Source organism: Eptatretus burgeri, chromosome 6, assembly GCF_056783735.1.
Source record: "Eptatretus burgeri isolate ZD-2024b chromosome 6, Ebu_testis_v1, whole genome shotgun sequence".
Taxonomy (NCBI): Eukaryota; Metazoa; Chordata; class Myxini; order Myxiniformes; family Myxinidae; genus Eptatretus; species Eptatretus burgeri.
In genome coordinates, this window is record NC_140966.1 from 31458705 (window position 1) to 31485868 (window position 27164).

Genomic DNA, 27164 nt, shown 5'->3' on the forward strand with positions numbered 1-27164 from the left:
GTGATTGGACAGGGGGGAACCACCTCCTTTCCTGGGCGGAGTCGGTGTTTTGATGTGAGGAAACCACTGCCCACGTCCATGGTCGAACGCACGTGGGCAATGGCGTTGATGGTGCAAAGAAGTGAAGGATTGATTTGTTGGCGTTGGGTATTGCAAAAATCTAACTAGAAAGAAACTTCGCAGCACACACATGTAATTCCCTTTAGACATAGGGAGGGTTCTAACTATAAACACATACTTATCAAAATAACTGAACTGCGGGGACTCTGGCTCTTGTGTGCAAATGGCTGCCAGATTCGTAACAATACATCACTGCTGGCGAACGACCACACACCGATTTGTAAAATGGTGTAACATTTAAAGATGATAGTTTTTTTTTTGGCATTATAATCATTGTACAACAACGTTTGCTTGACGTCGATATTTGTAATATTATTGATGAGAGCTCAATGGTGGAACATTGAGATACTTTTTTTTATTTTTAGGCGCACCAGTTCTAGGATTGGGCTCGCAGGATAGCCTGGAGGTACAGTGCCTTCTGAAAGTATTCACACCCCTTGACTTTTTCACATTTTGTTGTGTTACAGCCTGAATTGAAAGTGGTTTTAATCAAAAAAAATTTATACACAAAATGCCCCATAAATGACAAAGTGAAAACATGTTTTTAGAATTTTTTTTACAGGTTTATTAAAAATGAAAACGTGAAATGTCTTGTATCAATAAGTATTCAACTCCTTTACTATGACAATCCAAATTGAACTCAGGTGCATCCAATTTCCATTGATCATCCTTGAGATATCTCCACAACTTGATTGGTGTCCACCTGCAGCCAATTAAATTGATTGGATATTATTTGGAAAGACTCACACCTTACACACCTTTCTATATTAGGTCCCACAGTTGACTGTGCATGTCGGAGCAGAAACTCTACCATGAAGTCCAACGAACTGTCCGTACAACTCCAATTCTGATGAGGCATAGATCTGAGGAAGGGTGTAATACAATTTCTAGAGTGTTGAAAGTTCCCAAGAGCACAGTGAGCTCCATCATCAGGAAATGGAAAGAATATGGAACCACCCAGACTCTTCTCAAGAGCTGGCTGTCCAACCAAACTGAGCAGCTGGGCAAGAAGGACTTTCTCTGAAATTTGATTTTGACCAATTTCCCTGAAGATATTTGCTGTTCTTCCTCCACTCCAATCGGTTCATCCGATCACATGATTGTCAAAGTAGACATCTCTCTCGCTGTTATGAGAGAAACTCCTCAGTGCTATCGAGTCTGGCATTTCACTCAGGCCGACCGGCAGGGACTTCAAGCAGCCATCAAACTTCTAGACGAGTTTCCCATCTCTACTTCCTCAGACATCAACTCGTTCTGGGAATTCTTTCAAAGAAATTGAAGACCACAAGGGGAAAACCAGAGATGTCAGGATAAGTCAATTTTGAAGAAACTGAAAAACAAAGTTTCAAGACTTTGGTGGACTGTTTAATAACTGTCATATAGATTTCTTTTCCAGTAAAAGGAAGAGTGATCATTGGCCGATCAAATTAAGCATGTAGCATTTGCCAAGCTTCTGTGTTATTTAATTTAAGAGCAAAGAACGAATCAATGTTGCAAACTGACATCACTGGTTATTCCCTTGTTTCATAATTGCCATGCAATTTTAACCCAGGATGTGTAGCAAATTCATGCTTGTTGGTTATTAGCATACATTACATGACTTTGGTGATCACTGATTATTTTTTTCAGCATTAAATGGTCATTGTTTTTTGGTTTGATTGGTGTTCAACGCCATACTCAAGGATATTTTGCTTATATGACGACGGATTCTCCATTTCTTACTCCATACTCCTTAATATAATGGAAAACCGGGAGGAAACCAAGGATAAACCACCCCCGCGATAGCCGAAGTCACCTCATGTGACTCCCTCATATACCTAAGCAGGTTGATTGGGCGGTGGGTACATCGAATGAGGATGGGTACTCAGACGCGCTAACCATTAAGCCACGGCGTGGGTCCCATAAAAGTCACAATAAAGGTTTGACCAGGCTTGAACCACGATATGCACCAACTACGGAGCCCATGATATAACCAAATAGGCCATTGTTGTGCTCAGAGTTTATGCTGTGAAAGTTTGACAACCTTTCATTTTTTTTAGATTCTCAACTCTGAATATTATGGTGGAACAGTTAACATGATGAAAGGGAGATAACCAGGAGTAAAGTACTGACAACTCTGGGTTTTTACTTGTTCAGTTTGACAACACTTGTTTTTTCATTGCACGGCTAAACTTTATACCATATAAATTATGTGACACCCCTGGTTATTTGTTAAAGTAATATTGTGAGAGGAAACCTTATGTTGCCAACTATTGGCAGGTGCAATAACCCTGAAATTTATAAAAAGTGACATCTCTGGTTTTTCCCTTGTGGTCTTCAATTTGCTCTCTCTGTCTCTCATGCACAGATTTATCCCATCTCGTCTTCAGTTGTCCTATCCTTCCTCCCACCCTTGGTACACTGAAGCTTGCGGCGAAGCAGTTGTCCTGCAACAACTTGCCTTCGCCTCATGGAAGGCAATCTCAGTTCCTTCCAAAAAGCTCAGAACAAGTATATCTACCCTCAGGAGATCCAGAAAACATCATCTTTCTAATCTCGAGTCTGAACTCTCAAATCTGTCTTCCTCCTCCAAATCCTGGTGGCGTCTAGTCAAGCCTGTTTCTGGTGTAAGTTTCCCCTCCATCCCCTCCCTTACCTCAAATAGCCACGCAACTGACACTGCACTTAAAAGCTGAATGCCTAAACTCCATGTTTGCTTCTAAATCTTGTGTCCCAAACCATTCACTTTCTGTACCTACCTTACCCAGTTGTACCCAGCTGTCCCTGGACTCTGTCATTTTCTTCTGACAAAGTGGAGAGTTTGCCATCATCCCTCAACTCAGATCCTGCAACCGGTCCAGACGGCATCAGCCCACATGTCCTAAAAAAAAAAACTTGCTCTGCTGCTCTTACTCAACCTCTCATTTGCTCCAGGTCATCTGCCATCTGCTTGGAAATCAGAAAAACATTATTGCAAAAACAGATTCCTGCAACTTGACCTAGACCAATCAACCTTCTACCAATCAGCAAGGTTATGGAATAAATCATCGCTTCAGACATCAAATCCTTCCTCTTCGCCAATGGCTTGATTTCCGATCATCAATTTGGATTCAGACCAGGTCACTCTACCCTGGATATGCTGCTTCTGTTCTCACAGCAATGGATGGAGATCCTCAATGCCGGACATGAAATCAGAGCCATATCCCGAGATATATCGCGGGCCTTCGATACAGTCCTGCACCCTGCCCTGCTCACTAAACTCTCTTCTGATGGCATCCAAGGACATCTCCACTCATGGCTTGCAGACTTCCTCTTCTGTCGCAGCCAATGTGTGGCCCTAAATGGAGTTCTCTCATCCCTGCCTGGTGTTGGCTTAATGGTTAGGGTGGTGGGCTTTGGATCCTCGGGTCCTGAGTTAAAATCCTGCTCAACTGTTGAATTAATACCAGGTGGGGTTAACTCGACCTGTCATCCTTCCGAGGTCAGCAAAATGAGTGCCAGCATGCTGGTATACTGTGTCGGAGTGGCGACACATCCAGGACTGTGCTCAATAGCCAAGGAGACTGCTTAAGCAGCACCAACGTTCTGCACAGAGTATGGTCCCCATCTCCTCCTCCTCCTCCTCCTCTCATCCCCTCTTCCTGTCCAGGCTGGAGTTCCTCAAGGCAGCGTCCTGGGTCCTGTTCTTTTTCTGGTTTTGATCAATGATCTCTCCAACTCTCTGGAACATCCTCTTTATCTCTTTGCTGATGACTCCACACTCTGCTGCACCATCTGTCATTCCTCAGATTGGCAAGCAGCAGCCTCTTCGCTCTCTGCAGAGCTGGATAAAATCACAAACTGGTCCAACACATGGGACAGGTCTTTCAACCCTGACAAATCTCACACTCTCTCTCCGATAGGACTGTCTGGACCCCTCCCCCAACCCCCCTAGCTACTTTCTCAACAATCCTCTTGAAGAAGTTCTTTTATTCAAGCTTCTGGGTCTCACTACTTACCATGAACTTTCCTGGGAAAGCTACATTTCCAACCTGGCCTGCAAAGCCAGTCACCGACTGGGCATCCTCCATCGTGCAAAGTCCTTCCTTGGCACACCTGAGCTCCTGACCGCATACAAAACTTTCGTCCGCAGCCTGATGGAGTTCTGCTCTCCCCTCTGAGCTGGTGCTCCTGCCTCTCACCTTTCCCGGCTTCACACTGTGGAAACCAAGGCATTGAGGATTATTGGCATCTCCCGTGATGTGGCTGAGTCTTTGGGCCTCTCACTCTCTCACTGCATGCAGGTCAGTGGTCTGTCTGTCTTCTACAGTCTCTTCTCTGGCTTCACCCCCCTGCTATGTCTGAGATATGTCGTCCCCGCCCCCCACCCCACATTTCCGCAGGGCACTCAAGGTCCACCAGCAACCCCCTTCTGGTAAAAATACCAAAATCAAGAATCACTGCTCACCTCTACTCATTTGTTCCTGTTTTTTTTTTCCCCACCTATGGAACCAACTTTCACATCTTCTTCAATCTCAGTCTTCCCTCCAGGTCTTCAAGACAGCTGTTCACCACCACCTCAGATTGTCCTCTATCATAAAACAATGATCTTTTCTACCTTCGTTAACCCCATCCAAATCCCTCCTTTCATTTTTCCAGTTTTCCCTCCTTGGAGTTTCGTTCTGAATCTATTTTGTGTGTGTTTTGGATGTGCGTTTTGTGTCCTGTTTTTGTCTGTTATGTCCTGATCCGTTCAATGTACTAGCTCTTCCATGAGTCTCGACTATGTATACAAAAAAGAAAATAGTAATTATAAATAGCATCACAGTCGCATTGTGTCTCCTTGCATCACGTTTCAATGGACACCGTCAAGTATTTGGGAACATTTTTACTTCAATCAGCAAATACTTTTCTCATTATGTGAGGCGCTGATTTTTGTCGTTCACATTTCACTTGTGTACGCCCACTAGTCCAGGCAACTTGAAAAGTGTGCCAAATCAAACTTCACCCACTTTAAGAAGAATCGGTAGTCAATCTTTTAATATATTTTTATTTTAACCTCGTGAAGCAAAAAGCGGTGTGAAGCAATTGGTTCACTTTGTCTATCTATCTGTTAACAAACGTCAGTTTATGATCGAGGAACAACTTCATTTCAATTGAATGGTGTATTTTGAACACGAATCGAAAAACAAACCTAGTTTAGTAGTACTTTGGCTCTAAATTCATCCCGATTGCACATGTACAGAGAGGAGTGAGATAATTTTTTTTTAGTCTGTCTGCTCGTCTGGCAGCTGAACAAAATTGATAATTTCAAACAGGAAACGGACTGCTCTTAAGGACATCATAAAGGACACAAAGAACAGGCGCAAAGAACTAATGCAACGTGTTAAATAAGGTGGTGTAAAAGACACTGCATCAATGGCGGTGACATTCCAAAAAATTTTTTCTCTAACACTTAAAATCTTCATTTTATTTCAATTGAATGATATACTTGAACACTATAGAACACAAATCACCTTTGTGGCACTTTCAAAAACATTCCGTTAACCAGTACTTGCACAAAATATTACGGCATTTTACGTCATCTCGACCAATCAAAACCAATGGTCACCTCGCAGACTATGTTCTTGTTTCTGAAGACTAGGTAAGGTGTTCTATTCATTCTCTCGTTAAACTTTAAGCAAATTACTAAATCATACAATTGAAAGTGCGAGATTGAATGGTCATTTTTGCATTAATTTTACATTCAACTGCATCTAAACAAATGTATATCAGGTACATGGGAGAGATGCTGCACTGTACTGCAGTGCAGTGTATTTGGCCAATGCTGAGTCACATGTTGTACCATCACTTCAAGTATATGAGAGTTACGCATTGCTGCTGTTGTGTTGTAGGGGGCCGATTTTTGAAATGTGCAATCATTGTTCTGACAGCTGCCGGACCACACCCACATTGGTCGCTTGACTACACCTACCCAGGCACCCTGACAAAACGATATGGCCACCATCTTGACTTTCTGGTGGGCCTAACGCATTTAAACATGTAGGCCTCTGCTGATTATACACTGTCCGGCTTTGTTTGGGTCGAGTGCTAATCACGATGAGAAACCCTGAAAAATCCAATCATATGTAGAATAATTATTATATTAATACGCTAAGCCATATTTTGTGGACGTATCTCCTCTGAAACTGCTGGACGGATTGTCACCACTTTCGGCATGCGGGTATTCTGTGGTCTAATGTACAGCATCGGCTATGTGAGATCGTGCCAGACAGACAGGTTTGGGAATTTTTGGCGATTTTCTAATTTTTACATTCATTTGCATGTGTGATGTCACCGCTGAGAGGTGTAATGATGTCATGACATCGGTCATTCGCTGACGTCATTACGTCTGTCACCGCTGAGAGGTGTAATGCCAATCCGAGAAAACAGCGTCTGCAATGTAAAACCCTCTTCTGTAAATGCTGACTACCTCAGAAGGTGCATTTGACACAAAAAAAATGGAACAAGAAACATTGTATATAAAGAAATTCTATAAATCACATTGTGAACACTGAATATATTGACGTCCTAACGAACCCTCACTTGAGAAACTTCGTGCAGAATGCGGGTTTGGCTGGTAAGATTTAATACAGCCCATCAGAATGCACGGTAATTAAGCATTACGTGACGTAAATTACTAAAAAAACAATTAAAAAATGGCATTGCGTAGTTTTTGAACGTACCCATAATAGCTATACAGCCTTTGGCTGTGGTTGCATAATTTTCATGGTGTGCATCCTTGTGCCCTCTATTATCATTTCACTGACCTCAGAAGGATGACAGGCTGAATCAACCCCACCTGGCGTTAATTCTTCACAATTGAGAGATTGGGCCCAGCACGATATCACAAAAAGTTAATATAGATGGATTCGGACGAAACTTGGTGGACGAGTTGGTTAGATGACAACAAACCGATTAAATTTTAGTTCAGGTCAGAATCAAGATGTTGCCTGTAAGTGGAATACAAAACGTAAACTAATCAGCCTGGCAGAAGTATGTGCTCTACTGAGTGCCATTTTAGTTATTGCTGTGTTTGTTGGAGTACAACATTAATAATTACTAGTGCGGGCCCGTAGGTGCAGGTCCGTTCCTTCGCTCTCCTAAACGACGACTGGATTGGGGCATTGTTTCAATTAGATCGGACCAACCGTATCATAAATGGCCATAACTTGGGAAACACCTGGGAAACATACTCAGGTCCCCAGCGTCATATCAAATGTGACGTCATATCAAACCAAGAAGAAGAATTGTGACGCCCCCTCTCTCTCCCCCCCCCCCACTTGTCTCGCCCCTCCTCTCTCCCCCTCTCTCTCACCCCTAGTCTCGCCCCTCCTCTCTCACCCCTAGTCTCGCTTCTCCTCTCTCCACCCCCACTCTCACCCTCCCCTCTCTCTCCACCTCCTCTCTCGAATTGTGACGCCCCCCCCTCTCCCCTCTCTCACCCCCCTCTCTCTCTTGCCCTCTCCTCACCTCTCAATGTATTCACAAATGTCGACCAAGCACAATTAATTCAAACCTTGGGAAAAAACAGCTTTCAAACCCTTGGGAAACAGCTGTTTCCCTTGGGAAAATGCAAACCTTGGAATTAATTAATAATTTGAACAATTAATTCAAACCTTGGGAAAAAACAGCTTTCAAACCCTTGGGAAACAGCTGTTTCCCTTGGGAAAATTCAAGCCTTGGGATTAATTAAAAATTTGAACAATTAATTCAAACCTTGGGAAACAGCTGAAACGGATGAAGAACGATATCAAACCTTGAAAAGGCACATACTCAGGTCCCCAGCGTCAATTGTGATGTCATACCAAACGAAGAAGAAGAAGAATTGAGACGTCAATCGTGCAAAAAATATATATATATATTCATTGTGACGGCATTCGTGACATCATAGCACCGTTTCCTGTCATTGGTTGACAGACGTTATTGGTCGACAGACAATATATAGGTCGTTATTGGTTGACAGACATTGGTCATTGTATCACGTTATTCTTTTTATCACTGCCAATTATTGTGCTATTATTATTAATATGCTGTTATCACTATTCTGAGATTTACTTGGGCAAAAAATGGCATGATAAGGTGGAACGCCACTTCAGCTGCGATATATACACCTTTCCAACACTGAAAAAAGCAATAAAATGGCCGTAACTTGGGAACCGCTCGTCCGATTAATATCAAACCTTGAAAAGGCACATCTGCGCATCCCTGGCAAGTTCAATCAGACCAGACTGGTGGTTGTCGAGAAACGGTGGTCGCAGACAGACACACACACACTGAGATTGCTGGAATTATATATATATATATATATATATATATATATATATATATATATATATATGCATGTATGAGGTTATATGTATTGTTGTATAAAAGCATCAATAAAATGTTATTATCGTCCAAATAACATACTGTAAACGTTTTGGTTGGGGTTTTGCGAGGCCCTTGGAACCGAACCCTGTTATTCCTGTTAAGTCTCCATTACATCTGCATCTGGTTTGGCTGATCACGTGGGCCGGCGGAACAATTCTGCACCATCACATGGAGAAACTACTGATAGTAAAGGTTAACATTACTAACTAAATATATATCAAAATGTTTACATGCTGGTCATTTCATTATCTAATTCTACAATACTGATAAAAGTTGCTCACACAAGTAATATCACAAAAGACGTTTGAATTAGTCACCACAAAATACACGGTCTATGTACAGTAATCACCAATATTGCGAAACCAGAGTAAGCCAAACAGTCTTTTATTATCTTAATTCTGAATATATTTGGAGCTCCTGTAAAGTTCATCACCTTTCATCCCCGACATCTCTGGAGGCAAACTTTTCAGGCTGTTACTGGCGACGCTGAGCCGGATAAGGTTTTGCAACTTGCCGAGGGTTGGAGGTAGTGATATCAGCTGATTGTGGGACAAGTCCTATATAAATATAAAAAACATAAAATATATTACAACTTGCGCATTCTCATACCACTTCCGCTCCCTCCAAAAAGAAAAAACAAGGTAGTTGGCTTCCCTTGCATTTGGTAACAGTTGTGATACTCATATCGTGCTTCATCACAGAAACCAAACTCGTTTCATTTTATCACAAAAAACAATAAAACAACTTCTCCACTTCATAAATTACTATCGCTTGTTTAATTAAACTCATTGGACCCCTGCAGATAGTTTTTTTTTCATTCTTCGATCACAAAACATACTTCATGAAGCTGCAGCTTATTTCATAACTAATCGCGGATCCATAAACAGGTTAGTGATGTCATATTTCACAGCCAATCAGGGAACCACAGAGTAAGAGAGCTGCTCCACAGAAAATCACTGAGAAAGTCATTGAAGATGAATTTGCTGCCGAATGGTGCATTCCCTTCCTCATACAAAGAAAAGGTCAAAAAAAAAAATAACCATGAACAACAACCACCAGCTTCAGCAATTATCAGTTTTTCAAATATGCCTTGTTTTACTTTAAAATCTTAATCGTTTTTTTTTTTGACTGCGTGCAACCATCTCGTGCTTGCCCAGCACATTCAAGCATGCTGACAAATACAGCTCTGCACACAACTGTAACAAAAACTCACCAGCTCCTCCAGCTGTACCAGCATCCCAATTCCATCAGGAAGCTGCTGCAAATGATTGTACTGCAGCTGAAAACTCCTCAAGTTGTACAAGCCACAGGTCTGCTCGGGTAGAGAGCTAAGCTTATTGTGACTGCAAAAACAAACAACAACAAAAAACTCAGAGCATTTTTCTCTGCAAGAAATGTGCTTGAGCACTTTCCATTGTAACAGTTCCCAGGCAAGGTGATAAATACATACTACTACTACTAATAATAATAACTAGAGGCGGTTTGCTTTATAACTGCGAGCAGTTATGGCCGGGTACCATACCCCCCCCTCCCCCCCACCAACCCGCTTTGAAACAACCCACTTCAATCGGACACATCCGGCTTCGACACAACCCTGTTTTGATAAAACACGGAACTGACGAATTACGGACCGAGTAACACGAAGTGTTCAATCTATTTATTGTGGATGCAGTCAGCCATTTTTCCTGGGGACATTGTAGGTATCAATTGAATTGGCGTTTCAATTACCTGAACACGAAGCAATAAATGTGCGGGAAATGTCACCGTGGGTACACAGGGTAAACCGGAACTCCCCCGAGTAATACGAAGCCCCCCCCCAACCCACCCCAATACATCTCTCTACTACGCGGGATTGATGAGTTATGGACTCAGTAACACGCCGCATCCAATCTATATAATACGTAAGCAATTAGCCCTTTTTCCTGAATACATAGTCAGAAGCAATTTAATTGGTGTTTAAATAACTTGAACACAAAGTAATAAATGTGGACACTATCAGTGGGATTCCCCTGAGTCAAATGAGGGCCCACACGTTTCTCTGCAATGCGGAATTCACAAGTTATGGACCAAGGAACAGGTCACGTTCCATCCATTTATTATGTACTCAGTTGACCATTTTTCCTGGGGCCATCGTCGGCATCAATTGAATTGCTGCTCCTGTACCCTAAACCGCATGCAGGTGCAGCCAAGTGAGCCTTATGCAAAAAAAAAATAATTCTTCAAGCTCTGATTCAAATAATTTCATAATTCTGGCTGCCAGACCTTGAGGCCAATCGGGTTCAAATTTAAACATGCTTCCCATGTCAGGTATATTATAATTGTGAAGCTTCACATTTATTGATGCAGCGGTTCCAGAGTAAATATTATTTGATATTTTTCCTTCAATCCAATATGGCTGCCAAACCATGTGACTGTTAGAGTTGACATCTAAAACCTTCATTCCACATGAATGCTGAATCATAACTGTGAAGATTCACATTGATTGATGCAGCAGGTCCAGAGTAAATATTATTTAATATTTTTCCTTCAATCCAATATGATTGCCAAACTATGTGACCTACATCAAAAAGAGGTGGGAACTTTTCGTTCGTCATGGATAGGCGGTCATACCTGTTTAGCTATTTTAGAGAAGACTACTTTTTAATTTTAAAATTTTCAATCCAATGTGGCTGCCGTACCATGTGACTTGTATCATAAATTTATAGTCTCCCTCTAATGGGGTAGCGGATCATGATTGTTAAGGTTCGTGTTTATCGGACAAGGTGCATTTTTCTATCCAAGAAGGCTGCCAAACCATGTGATTTGTGGCGTAATTTTTACTGTATGTGCAGCCATGGGGTTAGATGATAGTTGCAAAGTGATTGGGTAAGTGGTTCCAGAGAAAGCATTATTTAATATTTTTCTTCAATCCAATATGGCTGCCAAACCATGTGACCTAGAAATTATTCATAAACTTATATCCCCTTGCATTGAAGAATATGAATGTGAAGTTTCCCCTTGATCTGTCTAGCCGTTTTGGAGAAGAAGAAGATGTTTGATGGTTTTCGGGTAAATTCAATATGGCCGCCAAACCATGTGACCTATCAAATATAAATTAACAAACTTGTGAAAGGATGTCTTGGGAGAAAGTGTGCATGAAGAATCACCTCAATCTGTCCAGCCATTCTGGAGATTTTTTTTTTTTAATTTTCAGAACAATATGGCTGCCGAACCAAGTGACCTGTGTCGTCATAATTAAATTTTTTTTTGACGGTGAATTGTTGCGTCGATGACGCTCAAGAAATTTCATCTTTTTCCGATGCAGCGTTCTCCTTGTCGAATTTTCACCTGGATACCACTTCACCGATGTCACGAAAAATCACACATGTTCCCCATGGGGAGTTCATTAACATGTGCCAAGTTTCAATTTTTTCCAGTTGCACGGTTTCAGAGATACAGAGGTCCAAAGTTTTTAGTTTTTTTAAAGATGGCGCCCGTACCACGTGACCTGAGATCAAAATTATCAATTCAGAATGCTATCAAAAAAAAGATACAAACTAAGGTGAAAATTTTGTGTCAATCTGACTTAGGTTGCCGAGAAAATGAATTTTAAAGCGTAAAAACACGCAAATTGTTGATGGAAGAAATAACAAAACAAAAAATAAACAGAAGAAAAACAATAGGTTACCCAGCCTTATCGGCTTGGTACCCAAATAAATAAATGATTATAAAAAAAATTAAGTTCTCAATCAATTGCCAAATAGCATACCTAAACCACCACTGTTTCATCCTAATCTGTAATTTTTGGAAAATTAAGTAATTAATCGAAAAATGAAAAATTTATTAATTGATTAATCAATAAATCGAAAATATCCTTTAATGCTAAATCATTGGTCACTGTCATGTCCAAATATCAGCCTCCTCGCTCAAAATATGCATGAGATATTGCAAGGATGAGAAATAAAACAAATAATTAATTAATTGATAATAATAAGGTAATTAATCGATTAATTGGTTAATCAAAAAATAGCGTTTTTGCCAAAGCACATCTTCACTTTTGTCCCCAAATTTCAGCTTTCTAGCTCAAAGGATGGCTGAGATATCATCCAGACAAGCAAGAAAGAAAATAATTCATCGATTAATTAATCAAAAATACTCTTTATAGCCAAATCCCTTGGTCATCAAAATATCAGCTTCCGAACTCAAAATCGACACTTGGTTTGTCGGCAGCGGCCTGGATTGAGAGATCTGTCAGGTTAGAGCGGAGACCTCGGATGTTTGAGGTCCACATAGTTAGAGATGGGGAAGGAGGCAGGATCGTGGTTGGGGGGGGGCAGGGTGCAGGATCGTGGTTGGGGGGGGCAGGATCGGGGGAGGGAGGCTTTGCGGGGAGGTTTGAGTGTGTGGGGTGCGGGTGAAGTTTTTTGTGTGGGGTGGGGGGGGGGGTTGCAGATGATCGAAGTTTGAGTTGCTTTCCCTTTCGAGCCCATGCTCCACAACCAAGTACATGCCTTTAGCCTGAGATACCCTCTGGGTTTTGTTTTTGCATGAGGGAGGCTTCGTTAAGTAATACCTCTATTTGGTGTTGAGAACAGGATACAATAGTAAGGAAATCAAACGACTAATTTTTTTTTTTTAGACATTTCACTATCGGTTTCCTTGCAAAGTCAACATTCGTTGAATTAAATAAAGTGTGCAAGGTACCTCCAGATTTTTATTTTATTGACTTATTTTGTGAAAAGAAACACTCGGCAAGTCACCGGCGATAGAATTGTTGAGAACCGCCAGAGATCTGGCGCCAGACGGCTTCCAATGAAATCCCAGGAAACAAGGCCAGCGATATCTCTCCCTCGTTAAACAAATACATTTTCCTGGCTGACAAGTGAATTTATTTACATGCAGATTGGCTTGCCTTTGGAGAGCTGTTAGTTTGCCTTTCTTTACCTGACCAACACGAGTACAATTCAAGCGTCTCATTATGCCTCGTGAAATGAATTGCTTAACTCGCACAAACAAAGAATGTGGGTTTCTCACCAACTGGAAGAAAAAATATATATATATATATATATAAATATATATATATATATATATATATATATATATATAAATAACTCAGAACAGCTATCCTTGAATGTGCAGAACTCTTAATCTACTCTTTTTCTTATTTGGTTTAGGCCACAGAGATGGTGCATACGTAAAATGCAACAAAAAACAACAAGAGCGAGAATTGCATTGCAACACATGTCCCCTAAATGATATGATATTTTAAATAACCCGATGTACATACATGAAGCAAGAACATGCGTGTCACCGGGGTGACAGTTCATAGCTGGATCGGGATTTGAACGCCGGCTGGACAGAGAGGAGAGTGTGTATAACTGTAGGTCATTCACTGACACCCTTTAATTTTGCTATTCACACAAAAGCTAAATAAATTAAGGGTTTTGTGCATAATTTCCAGTTTTTGGCACACTTTTCACACAAATAAACACATCCCTTTATTTGGACAGTGTATAATGGCACATTTGGCGCTGAAAATATATATTTTTAAAGTAACCCAATGTACATACATGAAGCAAAAACATGCGTACGGCTTATCTGCAGATGTAATACATCATGGTGATATTACATTTTCCTGTCTTCTTGTCCTTCCTGTGATATTACACTTCCTGTCCCAGTCATACACTTGCTGCAGGAATAAACACGAGTCATCATATTGCATCTTCATTCTGTGATGGATTTCACTGGGATTCACACCCTCACTTCTCAAGAAACGGATGACAGAACGTTGCTCCTCCCTGGTGCGTGCTTCTAAGGGAGCCGCCATCTTGAAACTGCTCTACTGACATCGTACGCTCATTGTTACCAGATCTAAAACAGGTAAAACATGACTCTTACCCATTAGATACAACATATGTCGTGTACAACTACACACATTACATTCTCAAATTTATATCGCCATTTTAAGGTTACTTAATGACTGCCCCTCGTAATAAATGCATGAACCAAAGCACTTCAACACATTATGTGCACTTGATAAGTGAATAACAATGATATCGCATGATTCTCCCCCCCCCCCTCAAAAAAAAGCCCCAACAGAAACAAGTGAGAAAAAAAAAACATGTTGGAATAGAATTTCAACTAAAACCGAACCAAACAAAGAATGACACCACAATCCTTTAACTGAATGCCATGAGGAAATCTTTTGACATTTACGTCATGAGTGACTGTGTGGTAATAGTAACAATTGTAAGAAGATATCCATTTGTAGTGTGGGTTGGTGTAATTAGCAGGAGATGGGGTTTTGCAATTGTGTGTGTATTTATTTACCACTAGCAGGGGCTACCAGGTGCTGCCCAGCTGGGTGAGGTTTCGGTGCATGTTGGATATTGAAAAGTCGAAGCTTGTATTGAATGGGTAAGTTAAGATGATTCTACTGAAATTAAAGAAAAATGAGTGGGATGTGGAGGGGGAGGGAGGTGCAAAATTGGGTGAGCAGAGTATTTGAGAGCATTTCGCAATGCAAGTAAATTAAACCAAATACCTGAGGTTGAGGCGTTGCAAGTTTTCAAGCTCCCACAGTGCCGATGGTAATTCTTCAAGTTGGTTCTCATGAACCTGGTGGTACATCATGCAGCTTATTCACAACAATGGGAAATGAAATTGAGAAATAAATAATTTGAAGAAAGTGAAGTAGAGGGAAGGGGGGGTGGGGGTGTTGAGGAGTGTTGGCAAGATCTGCAACATATGGATTTAACTGAATGCATGCAATTCCAGGCAAAATTAACGCAACAGAAGGATTACTTACATCGAGAATAGTCAGAGCAGGTAGAAGCCTTATGTCCTCAGAGAGTTTGGAGAGGCGGTTGAATGGTAATAAAAGTTTCACAAGATCAGTCTGCTCCCACCATTGCTCGGTGCCAGAAAAACAGACATCTTTCTGAGCTTCCTCCGGAGGGTCCACATTGATACGCCACACAGCACTGGGTACTAGTACACAATGAGAAATGCCAAAAAATTCATTACACAATGAATAACACTTTCCAGGATACTGGGACGGACGGACGGACGCACGCACGCACGCACGCACGCACGCACTATATATCCTTTACTATAATTCATGGTTTGTGTGTTTGTTGCGCGGCGACTCCTACAGTTATGGGCAGATGACCTCCACATTTGCTACATTCCCCTTCCGGGAAGATGTTTTTTGTTAATTCAGTCACAATCCGAAAAAAGTACTTCGAGGACAATATGGGGGGAAAAAACAATGTTAAAATGCTTAATGTGTCGGGGTGTTTTTATCTTTGCCGGTGTTCTTGGTAGGGGGTGAGGATGGAGGACGCAAATTCTCCGTGTAAATGTGCATTGTGTAGCGCCACCTCGAGGTGGAGGAGGGTATTACAAGTCTCCACCATTTTACAGTGCAGTATTCCTGTCCCCACATTTTCCAGTACAGTGAGGTGTTTTGAATTAGAAGCAGTAGTTACGTTTTTGCTTCATGCACATAAACTGGGTTATTTATTTTTGCCCATTCCAAAGCTGTCATTTGCATATAAACCACCCAAATAAAGGTATGCGTCAGAAGAATGTATTGCATGCTTGGAACAAGATCGCCCAGAGGGCGGGTACTCTGCTCGTATATATAATTTGGGAAAGCAAATGGCACACCACCCACTACAGTGTCACCTTTGCCAATAAACTGCTTCATTAGCACCGATGCTCCATAACAAGAGTATGGTACATCAGAATCAAAATACCTCCAACATATACATCAATAAGTCGGTAGACTTCATATGTAGGGATGGCCCGGACACTCCATTGGCTCAATCCAACATAAATCGTGAAAATAATAATAATAATCCACCAAGAACCTATAAATTACCCACCATGGCAACAGTCATCTTCGGAGAATTACCCATCCAATAACACATTAAACTTCGGGACATTATCACTGAACTAGGAAAGAGAGAGAGAGACGCAAAAGTGCCTGTTTGTCATTCTTATTATTATTTTCTGATAGCCTACCTCAAAATGAGTTAAAGCTACCAACTTGGTTTACACACCAATCTATTGCATTTTATAGTGGGAAGTTGAAAACTCATGGAAATTTTAATCGCTTGAAAGGATTCCACGAAAAGCTGTATTCCTTTGTAAAGGAATAGGAAGGGATCAGAGGGGTGGGCGGGAGTACAACTGTCAATCAGCCTGATGGGGGGTGGGGCCGCTTCACACATTTGTCCAAGAGCCAATCAGACCTTTTTTGCTGTGGTTAACAGTGGAATATTATCAGCCCTGTTCGTCATGGGGCCAATCAACAGCAACACACATATATATTTCCAATATGTATATGTGGGAAAATTATGCACTCAAACCAGGAATTGAGCCCAGGTCCTCTGGTGACCTGTACCAGTGCTCTGTTGTCCGAGCCATCTGGGTGATGCACAAGCTTGGACACAATTCTCATACATATATAAATGCCACTCTCTTTCCACCACTGCTTCCAGGATTTGTCTTTGCCTGTTCATTTATAATTATATACATTTTTATAAAGTATGTACTATTTAGAATGTTGATAGTCTATAAAGTCCAGTATAAAATCCAAAAATACTGGCACCCTTGCACTTTTTTCAAATAACACAATTTTCTCTAAAAATAAGTTGAAATTGACGAAAGTATTTTGTCTCCACAATTCTTTAATTTCACTGTTAATATTACAGAACCTTTGTTTTTGATTCAGAACTTAATATATCCTTTTAAATCAGAAAATAAAAAGACATGGCATTGACAAAACTATTGACATCCTTGACTTAGGCAATTTGGCTCACTCTTCTTGTGCAAACTGCTCCAGTTCTCCCAGATTTGAAGGGAATCGTCTCCAAACTGCCGTTTTCAGATCTCCCCGCAGGTGTTCAAAGGGATTTAGATTTGGACTCATTGCGAGCCATTTCAGAACAGTCCAGCGTTTTGTCTTGAACCATTCCTGGGTGCTTTTTGAAGTGTGTTTGGGGTCATTGTCCTGCTGCAAGACCCATGACTTTCGACGGAGACCCAGCTTTCTGACACCGGGTTGAACATTGTGTTCCAAAATGCCTCGGGAATCTCCTGATTTAATGATGCCATGCACACATTCAAAGCACCCAGTTCTGGAGGCAGCACAGCAACCCCAAAACATCACTGAATCTCCTCCATGTTTGACTGTAGGGAAGGTGTTCTTTTCTTTGAATGCTTCATTTTGTTTTCTGCAAACAGAGATGATGTGCTTTACCAAAAAGCTCAAATATGGTCTCATCTGTCCACAGGACATTCTCCCAGAAGGTTGTTGGCTTGTTCAGGTGTGTTTTGGCAAACTACAGTCAGGCTTTCTTATGCATCGCTCTCAGCAGTGTGGTCCTCCTGGGTCTCCTACCATAGAACCCCCTTTCATAGAGTTAGCAATGGATGGTGTGAATTGAAACCGTGGTACCTTGTGTCTGAAGGTCATCTTGAATCTGTTTGGCAGTTGATCGAGGTGCCTTCTCCACCATTTGAACAATCCTTCGCTGTAATCTTCGATCAAGTTTTCTGTTGCGGTCATGTCCAGGGAGGTTGGCTGCAGTGCCATGGGCCTTAAACTTCCTGATAACATTGTGGACACAGGAACATCAAAGTCTCTGGAGATGTACCCTTGAGATTGTCCATGCTTGGCTATAATCTTGTGTCTGACCTCCTCATACAATTCTATGTTTTTATTTATTTTCTCCATGCTCATTACGGGACACACAGTGACACAAAACAGCAGAATGACTCCTTTCCTCTATTCAAACTCGTTAAATGAGTGATTTTTATATTGCAGGTACCTGCAACTCACCACAGGTGAGTTCAATTCTAAAGTAAAGGAGAATCACATTCTTGAAATCTAATTATTTCAAACAACTTTTAAAAGGTGCCAATGATATTGTCCAGGCTATTTTAGGATTTTTGTGTGGAATAGGCTAAGATTTAGTAATTTTTTTCAGCTTTTTTTTGTTTCCAGCTTGGTTTTGTTCCACTGCAAACCAAATTAATACATATGTGGATACCAAAATATTTTTTTAATTTCAACAATTTTCTGAAAGAAATGGTGCATTTTTTGAAAAAAAAGTGCAAGGTTGCCAATATTTTGGCCACGACTGCATGTACAATATCAATACAATGTGAGCACATCGTTAAAGTTTGTACCACAACATTTGTAAATCAGTGGTGGAACATCTTATCTTATATACTGTGTGTGTGATATCACCTAAATTTACCCGAATAACCAGTTTTCAATCATGCATTCCCTTAAAGTTTTTGGCCGATGGAGAAAGGACGCACGCATGCGCACACACGCGCACACACAAACGCAGTCTTGTGTAGGGACAACCATTATTCAAAGAAAGATGTAGGGGTGGTTTCACAATCATTTTTGTGACCATCACTAAACGCGCTGTCACACCTTGACGATTTAGCCAGCAATGGCAACGTATAAAAATGTATGTAAAACGTTGGCGTACGCTGAAATTTTTATGTTTTTTTTTTAAAGTTTTGGTCGTATTCATAACGTGTTGGTCGTATGCATAACATATTAGTAACGGGCACAGAACGTTTCGTTGTCTTATAGATAACTTATACCAACAAATGCTTCGCCTCTTGTCGGCGTTCACAACCTATGCCCAACGATAGTTTAACTTAGGCATAGCGCGCTGCACGTATCACTGAGGAACTCGTGGCGTAGCCTGTTAAAAACCTGCCACTCGCCGATTTAAATCATAACCACCTGAGAATTGGAAGTGTCAACCACGCAGTCACACCTTGACGATTTAGCCAGCATATGCCGACGTATGAAAAATGTGTCTAAAACGCTGGCACACGTCGAATACGGTATGGGTAAGTTGTGTATACGTTAAGAGCACGCTGAAAAACGATGAAGTACGCTGTCATATTTCATGGTACATTTAGTACGTCGTGAAATTTCAAGCATGCTGAAAATGTTACGACGTACTCGCCGAATGGCTCACACGTTCCGCTACGCTGGGAATAAGTTGTACGCACGATATGCGATCGTTGACACAAGTCGACACAAGTTCCTTGTAAGTTACTCATAAGTCGAAACACGTCGAGGTAATGTTTAGCATACCCGAAACTTATTTTCTCTTCAAGGCACATTTTCTTTTTTTCTCCTTGGCTCCGTGAAGGCACGTGACAAAATATCTGAAGTTGTTGTTTTTTATTTTATTTTATTTTTTTTAGTCTATCACGAATTTTAAAATACTAGAACGTGCCCGTAATAATAATAGAAAAAAATAAATAAATAATAATAATAAATAAATATTCAAACCGCGAGCAACAAACAACAACCACACATGCCATTTCTTCGCTCTCGCGTGCCCATACATGCGTGGCCCGGAAGTTCGCATATTATTCGCAGTTACGATTATTCGCAATTTAGTTTTAATACCCAATTATTCAATTAGCGCCAACGTATTTTACCTTTTCGCAATGTCGTGGCAAGGAAAAACAAAAAGAGAAGAGAAGAGAGAAAAAAAAAATTTACTTCCTGGTTCGGAGCATACCAGCACTCTGATGTTAACGAAATTTATGCACCGTCTAATATGAAAACGATCATAACTTGGGGCATTGTGTTTATCTATAAATGCGCATAAGAAATCGTGAAATTATTAGAATACACGAAGTCATCACTATCCGGAAGCCTGTACGTTGTAACCCGTAATTGGGAATGAGGCTGAGCTTCCCTTCCCCATCGGCCACGCCCACGCAACAACGTGTCTTGTCATTGGTTTGGTAAATAAATGGCCATAACTTGGGAAGCACTTGTCCGATTAATATCAAACCTTGAAAAGGCACATCCTCAGGTCCCCAGCAATATACCTGGCAAGTATCAATTGGATCGGACCAGTGGTTGTCGAGAAACAGCGGTCACACACACACACACACACACACACACACACACACACACACACACACACACACACACACACACACACACACACACACACACACACACACACACACACACACACACACACACACACACACACACACACACACGGAATTATAGATAGATATTCGGACATTTGCTTTAAAGTTTCGATGTCGACGTGACAATATCCTCAAACAGAAAATATTCACAGAGGAGGAACTAAGAATAAGACATGAGCAAACTGAAGAGGCAATCGGACGTGACGTAAATCGGAAGTTATTGTTGTCGTTTTTTTTTTTTTTTAACGCTGCCAATACGCCATTATACGGTAGCTGTAAATTAGAAACGCGTTCAGTAAGTTCTGTGGTCGTCCGGAAGACGTCAATCAAATACGTCAATATGCGTTGGAGGTACGTTACACAGGTTCAAAGCACGTTACTCATAGGTTAGAAATAAGTTTTGGGTACACTAAGCATTACCTCGACGTGTTTCGACTTATGAGTAACTTACAAGTAACGTGCCTCGACTTGTGTTAACGATCGCATAACGTGCCTCGACGTGTGTCAACGATCGTGCAACGTGCCTACAACACGTTACTCATAGGTTATAAATAAGTTTCGGGAACGCTAATCATTACCTCGACGTGTTTCGACTTATGAGTAAATTACAAGTAACGTGTGTCGACGTGTGTCAATGATCGCATAATGTGCCTACAACTTATGGCCATTGTAGCGGAACGTGTGAGTCATACACTGGCATACGTCGTAAAATTTCAAGCATGCTAAAATTTGAGCAAAACCGCAAAGTACAACGATGAAAGCCAGCATACTACGACGTATGGCAGTGTTTTTCAGCGTGTTCTTAACGTATACAAACCTAGCCATAACGTATTCGACGTGTGCCGGCATTTTAGCCCAATTTTGCATTCGTCAGGCATACGTTGGCTCAATCGTCAAGGTGTGACAGGGCCTTAACTTGTTTGCATACCTTTTGGAAGAACATCCCGATATCATTTTGCATTTTTATGCTTCCGCCAACAAAGTCGCCGAAGGCATTATGTTTTCGGTCTATCCGTACGTACGTCCGTCCATGCTAATTGTCTGTTTTCTCTGCAACCGCTTCACCGATTGACACAAAATTTTCACCGTCGGTGCGACAACTCGTGTCGAATGTTTTAATAATGACATCATAATCATGTGGTTCGGCAGCCATATTGTTTATAACGTAAAAACCTTCAAAATTCTTCTCTGAAACGGCTGAACAGATCGAGGCAAAACTTTACAGGTTATGATAGCCTATCCCTGAGGAACAAAAAGTTATCTACCTTTGATGTCAAGAGGTCATATGGTGTGGCAACTATGTTTATTGAAGAATAAACATTTTAAAACTTTCTCCAAAACAGCCTGACAGATTGAGGGGAAACTTCACCCACATATTCCCCAAGCGTTGGGGATACCAGGGTGTTCACGAGTAATCAATAGGTCACATGGTCTGGCAGCCATATTGGATTTAACAAAAATTTTCTCTTGAACCGCTTCATTAATCGACGTGAAACGTCACAGTAATGATCCAGTCGTGACGGGGAATATACGCTTTAAATTTCAACCTGATCGGACACATGGTCTAGCAGCCAGAATTATTTAATATTTTGAATCTGGGTTCAGGGATATAAATCTAACTTGGTGCAAGTATGTATAATGATGTAATAATGTGGGCCGAGGCATATCTGACAATGTCAAAGGGTGCCATTCTCGTTTAAAATTATTACTTGTAGACATATAAATTGAATCAATTCTTCCTTGTTACACACTCAACATGTCCACCAAGTTTCGTCCGAATCCGTCCATAACTTTTTGAGATATCCTGTTCACAGAGAGAGACATACTTTTAACCTTTTATTTCTGTTCCTTCAACTTCTGCCACTGAAGGTGGGCCGAGGTAAAAAGCACAGAAACAAGTCATAAACGAGATATTTGTGATCACAAAGCGATCGTCAAGGGTAAGCCTCCACCGGCGCTGGTGATCCAATGATGGCCATATTTTCTGACCGTCATCTGACCTTTTCCTTCAACAGGTATAGAAAGAGTGTAAATGAAGAAAATGTGTACCCATCTACAGTTTATCCATAAAACTCATCGTGAAAATTATTCAAGTTATGACCAAAAAGGTGTTTTTTGTTAATTCGGTCACAATCTGAAAAAAGTGGGTCAAGGACAACAACCACATTTGTATGTGCACAACTTAAAATATTAGGTCCACTATTTTGATGGAAAAACACCTTAGAAAGTAGTCCGAGTTTCTGCAATGGCAAAATTATCTCCTAATTTTTTTTATAAACCACCGTTTCACTTTGATCTGTAACTCAGATATTATGTAAATTAAGCGTAAATGTGGCTTGCTCCACGCTATTTAGAGGGCAATTTCACATTAGTCGAGTCATGGTAAGCAATGCTAAAATGTCTAATTAGGTCATAACCTTAAAAAATAGGTCAAAGTCAAAAAATGTCAACCACTCAATTCTTTGTATTCCCATTGATGCAAAATTTTATTCTGAAAGTACCCAGCCACCTCTGAGACACAGCTTGGAAATTGGCAGAGAGAAGAACGAAAAAAAACAAATGAATCGAAATGGTGGTTCAGAACTCCTCCAGGCCTAAAACTCTGAGGTACCATTAAAAATTTGGGGCACTAATTGAAGAAACAAACCCGACAACACATGTAAGCCTGCCCCTATCCTGTTGGTTGTGTGGATGGGTGGTGGGAGGGGTCGGTGCGGGCAGGTGGCGAGGTGGGGTCGGTGCGGGCGGATGTCGTCGGGGAGGTTGGAGTCAGAGCGGGTGGACATCGTCGGGGAGGGTGGGGTCGGTGCGGGCGGACGTCGTCGGGGAGGGTGGGGTCGGTGCGGGCGAACGTCGTCGGGGAGGTTGGAGTCAGAGCGGGTGGACATCGTCGGGGAGGGTGGGGTCGGTGCGGGCAGATGTTGGTGGGGAGCGTGGGGTTGGTGCCGGCAAATGTCGTCGGGGAGGGTGGGGTAGGTGTGGGCGGATGTTGTTGGGGAGGGTGGGGTTGGTGTGGGCGGATGTTGGGGAGGGTGGGGTTGGTGTGGGCGGATGTTGTTGGGGAGGGTGGGGTCGGTGAGGGTGGGGTCGGTGAGGGTGGGGTCGATGCGGGTGGATGTTGTTGGGGAGGGTCGGGTCTGTGTGGGCGGATGTTGTTGGGGAGGGTGGGGTCAGTGCGGGCGGATGTTGTTGGGGAGGGTGGGGTCGGTGTGAGCGGATGTTGGCGGGGAGGGTGGGGTTGGTGTGGGCGGATGTTGGGGAGGGTGGGGAGGGTGGGGTTGGTGTGGGCGGATGTTGTTGGGGAGGGTGGGGTCTGTGTGGGCGGATGTTGTTGGGGAGGGTGGGGTCTGTGTGGGCGGATGTTGTTGGGGAGGGTGGGGTCAGTGCGGGCGGATGTTGTTGGGGAGGGTGGGGTCAGTGCGGGCGGATGTTGGGGACAGTGGGGTCGGATGTTGGGGAGAGTGAAGTCGGTGCGGTCGGATGTTGGGGAGGGTGGGGTCGATGTGGGTGGATGTTGGGGTAAATGTGGGTGGATGTTGGGGAGGGTGGGGTCGGATGTTGGCGAGGGTGGGGTCGGATGTTTGGCGGATGTTGGGGAGGGTGGGGTCGATGCGGGCGGATGTTGAGGAGGGTGGGGTTCGGTGTGGGCGGATGTTGTTGGGGAGGGTGGGGTCGGTGTGGGCGGATGTTGTTGGGGAGGGTGGGGTCGGTGCGGGCGGATGTTGGGGAGGGTGGGGTTGGTGTGGGCGGATGTTGTTGGGGAGGGTGGGGTCGGTGCGGGCGGATGTTGGGGAGGGTGGGGTTGGTGTTGGTGGATGTTGTTGGGGAGGTTGGAGTCAGAGCGGGTGGACGTCGTCGGGGAGGGTGGGGTCGGTGCGGGCGGACGTCGTCGGGGAGGTTGGAGTCAGAGCGGGTGGACATCGTCGGGGAGGGTGGGGTCGGTGCGGGCGGACGTTGTCGGGGAGGTTGGAGTCAGAGCGGGTGGACATCGTCGGGGAGGGTGGGGTCGGTGCGGGCGGACATCGTCGGGGAGGGTGGGGTCGGTGCGGGCGGACATCGTCGGGGGAGGGTGGGGTCGGTGCGGGCGGACATCGTCGGGGAGGGTGGGGTCGGTGAGGGCGGACATCGTCGGGGAGGGTGGGGTTGGTGCGGGCGGATGTTGGTGGGGAGCGTGGGGTTGGTGCCGGCAAATGTCGTTCGGGAGGGTGGGGTCAGGGCAGGTGGATGTCATCGGGGAGGGTGGGGTAGGTGTGGGCGGATGTTGTTGGGGAGGGTGGGGTTGGTGTGGGCGGATGTTGGGGAGGGTGGGGTTGGTGTGGGCGGATGTTGTTGGGGAGGGTGGGGTCGGTGAGGGTGGGGTCGGTGCGGGTGGATGTTGTTGGGGAGGGTGGGGTCTGTGTGGGTGGATGTTGTTGGGGAGGGTGGGGTCAGTGCGGGCGGATGTAAGGGACGGTGGGGTCGGATGTTGGGGAGAGTGGAGTCGGTGCGGGCGGATGTTGGGGAGGGTGGGGTCGATGCGCGCGGATGTTGGGGAGGGTGGGGTCGGATGTTGGCGAGGGTGGGGTCGGTGTGGGCGGATGTTGGGGAGGGTGGGGTCGATGCGGGCGGATGTTGAGGAGGGTGGGGTTCGGTGTGGGCGGATGTTGTTGGGGAGGGTGGGGTCGGTGTGGGCGGATGTTGTTGGGTAGGGTGGGGTCGGTGCGGCCGGATGTTGGGGAGGGTGGGGTTGGTGTTGGTGGATGTTGTTGGGGAGGTTGGAGTCAGAGCGGGTGGACGTCGTCGGGGAGGGTGGGGTCGGTGCGGGCGGACGTCGTTGGGGAGGTTGGAGTCAGAGCGGGTGGACATCGTCGGGGAGGGTGGGGTCGGTGCGGGCGGACATCGTCGGGGACGGTGGGGTCGGTGCGGGCGGACGTTGTCGGGGAGGTTGGAGTCAGAGCGGGTGGACATCGTCGGGGAGGGTGGGGTCGGTGCGGGCGGACATCGTCGGGGAGGGTGGGGTCGGTGCGGGCGGACATCGTCGGGGGAGGGTGGGGTCGGTGCGGGTGGACATCGTCGGGGAGGGTGGGGTCGGTGAGGGCGGACATCGTCGGGGAGGGTGGGGTTGGTGCGGGCGGATGTTGGTGGGGAGCGTGGGGTTGGTGCCGGCAAATGTCGTTCGGGAGGGTGGGGTCAGGGCGGGTGGATGTCGTCGGGGAGGGTGGGGTAGGTGTGGGCGGATGTTGTTGGGGAGGGTGGGGTTGGTGTGGGCGGATGTTGGGGAGGGTGGGGTTGGTGTGGGCGGATGTTGTTGGGGAGGGTGGGGTCGGTGAGGGTGGGGTCGGTGCGGGTGGATGTTGTTGGGGAGGGTGGGGTCTGTGTGGGCGGATGTTGTTGGGGAGGGTGGGGTCAGTGCGGGCGGATGTTAGGGACGGTGGGGTCGGATGTTGGGGAGAGTGGAGTCGGTGCGGGCGGATGTTGGGGAGGGTGGGGTCGATGTGGGTGGATGTTGGGGAGGGTGGGGTCGATGTGGGTGGATGTTGGGGAGGGTGGGGTCGGATGTTGGCGAGGGTGGGGTCGGTGTGGGCGGATGTTGGGGAGGGTGGGGTCGATGCGCGCGGATGTTGGGGAGGGTGGGTCGGATGTTGTTGGGGAGGGTGGGGTCGGTGTGGGCGGATGTTGTTGGGGAGGGTGGGGTCGGTGCGGGCGGATGTTGTTGGGGAGGGTGGGGTCGGTGTGGGCGGATGTTGTTGGGGAGGGTGGGGTCGGTGCGGGCGGATGTTGGGGAGGGTGGGGTTGGTGCGGGCGGATGTTGTTGGGGAGGGTGGGGTCGGTGTGGGCGGATGTTGGCGGGGAGGGTGGGGTCGGATGTTGGGGAGGGTGGGGTTGCCCGTTAAGTGGCAGAAATATATCTATTCACATGACCTGAAAGTCCTTGTTGTGTCCATCTTGTTTACCCCTTGTTCCCCACTGTTTTCCCCCCCCTCCCTCTCCCTTGTGTCCATCTTGTTTACCCCTTGTTCCCCACTGTTTTGCCCCCCCCCTCCCTCTCCCTTGTTGTCTGTTCTGTGTTCTCTCCCATTCCCGCCTCGTCATCACAAAAACAAAACCAACAAGGGACAGGTTGACTGTATTTACAGTTCACATCACCCTTTGGACTTTGACGTCGGTCCGACCTCGTACAACAAACGACCCACATGGTTGCTCTGTTTTCCGTATTTCACCTCAAACACGGTTATCTTGTTGATGACGGATGTCCGGAACCGGGTGAGTTTGTTTCACCTTCCGCGACGTTTCCTTAACATCTCCAAGTTCACCCTGAGCCTCACAATCTGATCGCTCCCTCTCCCGGACGACCGTCGCCCTTGTCCTCGTTCCATCTCACCTTCCGTGAGGTCCCGGTTGTTCAGGTCCAGATATCCGCTCTTCCGTGCCCCCTTCAGTAGGCCACTGAGAACGTGTTCATCTCCTTGGGGCTGGGGTTTACAAACCAACCGAGACATGTCGTTCCTCTTTCTCCCCCCACCTCTCTGCCTTCACGACGCCTCTCGGTCTCCACCCGTGTTCATCTCACTTTCGTACCATCCCTTAAATTATTCGCGCCCTTTAAATTCACCAAGTCGGATTGATCCGCTTATTGCGACATTCGCAGATAGCGGATCTCTCCCATGAGATTATCTTTTTCCGTTCGGCACCTGGAATGTTTACACATCGCACGT

General features: G+C 44.5%; 1 protein-coding gene across 2 annotated transcripts in view; it reads right to left on the bottom strand.

Annotated features, from left to right (window-relative positions):
• The window catches only part of LRRC40 (leucine rich repeat containing 40), a 53389-nt gene extending 26252 nt beyond the window's left edge, over positions 1 to 27137 (bottom strand). The window contains exons 1-5 of one of the 2 annotated variants that reach the window (XM_085884473.1): positions 26831 to 27136; positions 15278 to 15459; positions 15014 to 15087; positions 9704 to 9833; positions 8924 to 9047 (exon numbers count right to left, since the gene is read on the bottom strand). In XM_085884473.1, coding sequence (XP_085740599.1) covers positions 8924 to 9047; positions 9704 to 9833; positions 15014 to 15087; positions 15278 to 15459; positions 26831 to 26948 — 628 coding nt within the window. In that variant the 5' untranslated portion in view covers positions 26949 to 27136. Of the gene's footprint in view, positions 1 to 8923; positions 9048 to 9703; positions 9834 to 15013; positions 15088 to 15277; positions 15460 to 26830 lie in introns of both variants that reach the window. The other variant, XM_085884474.1, reaches the window with a different exon arrangement.
• Between the last annotated feature and the right edge of the window lie 27 nt (positions 27138 to 27164).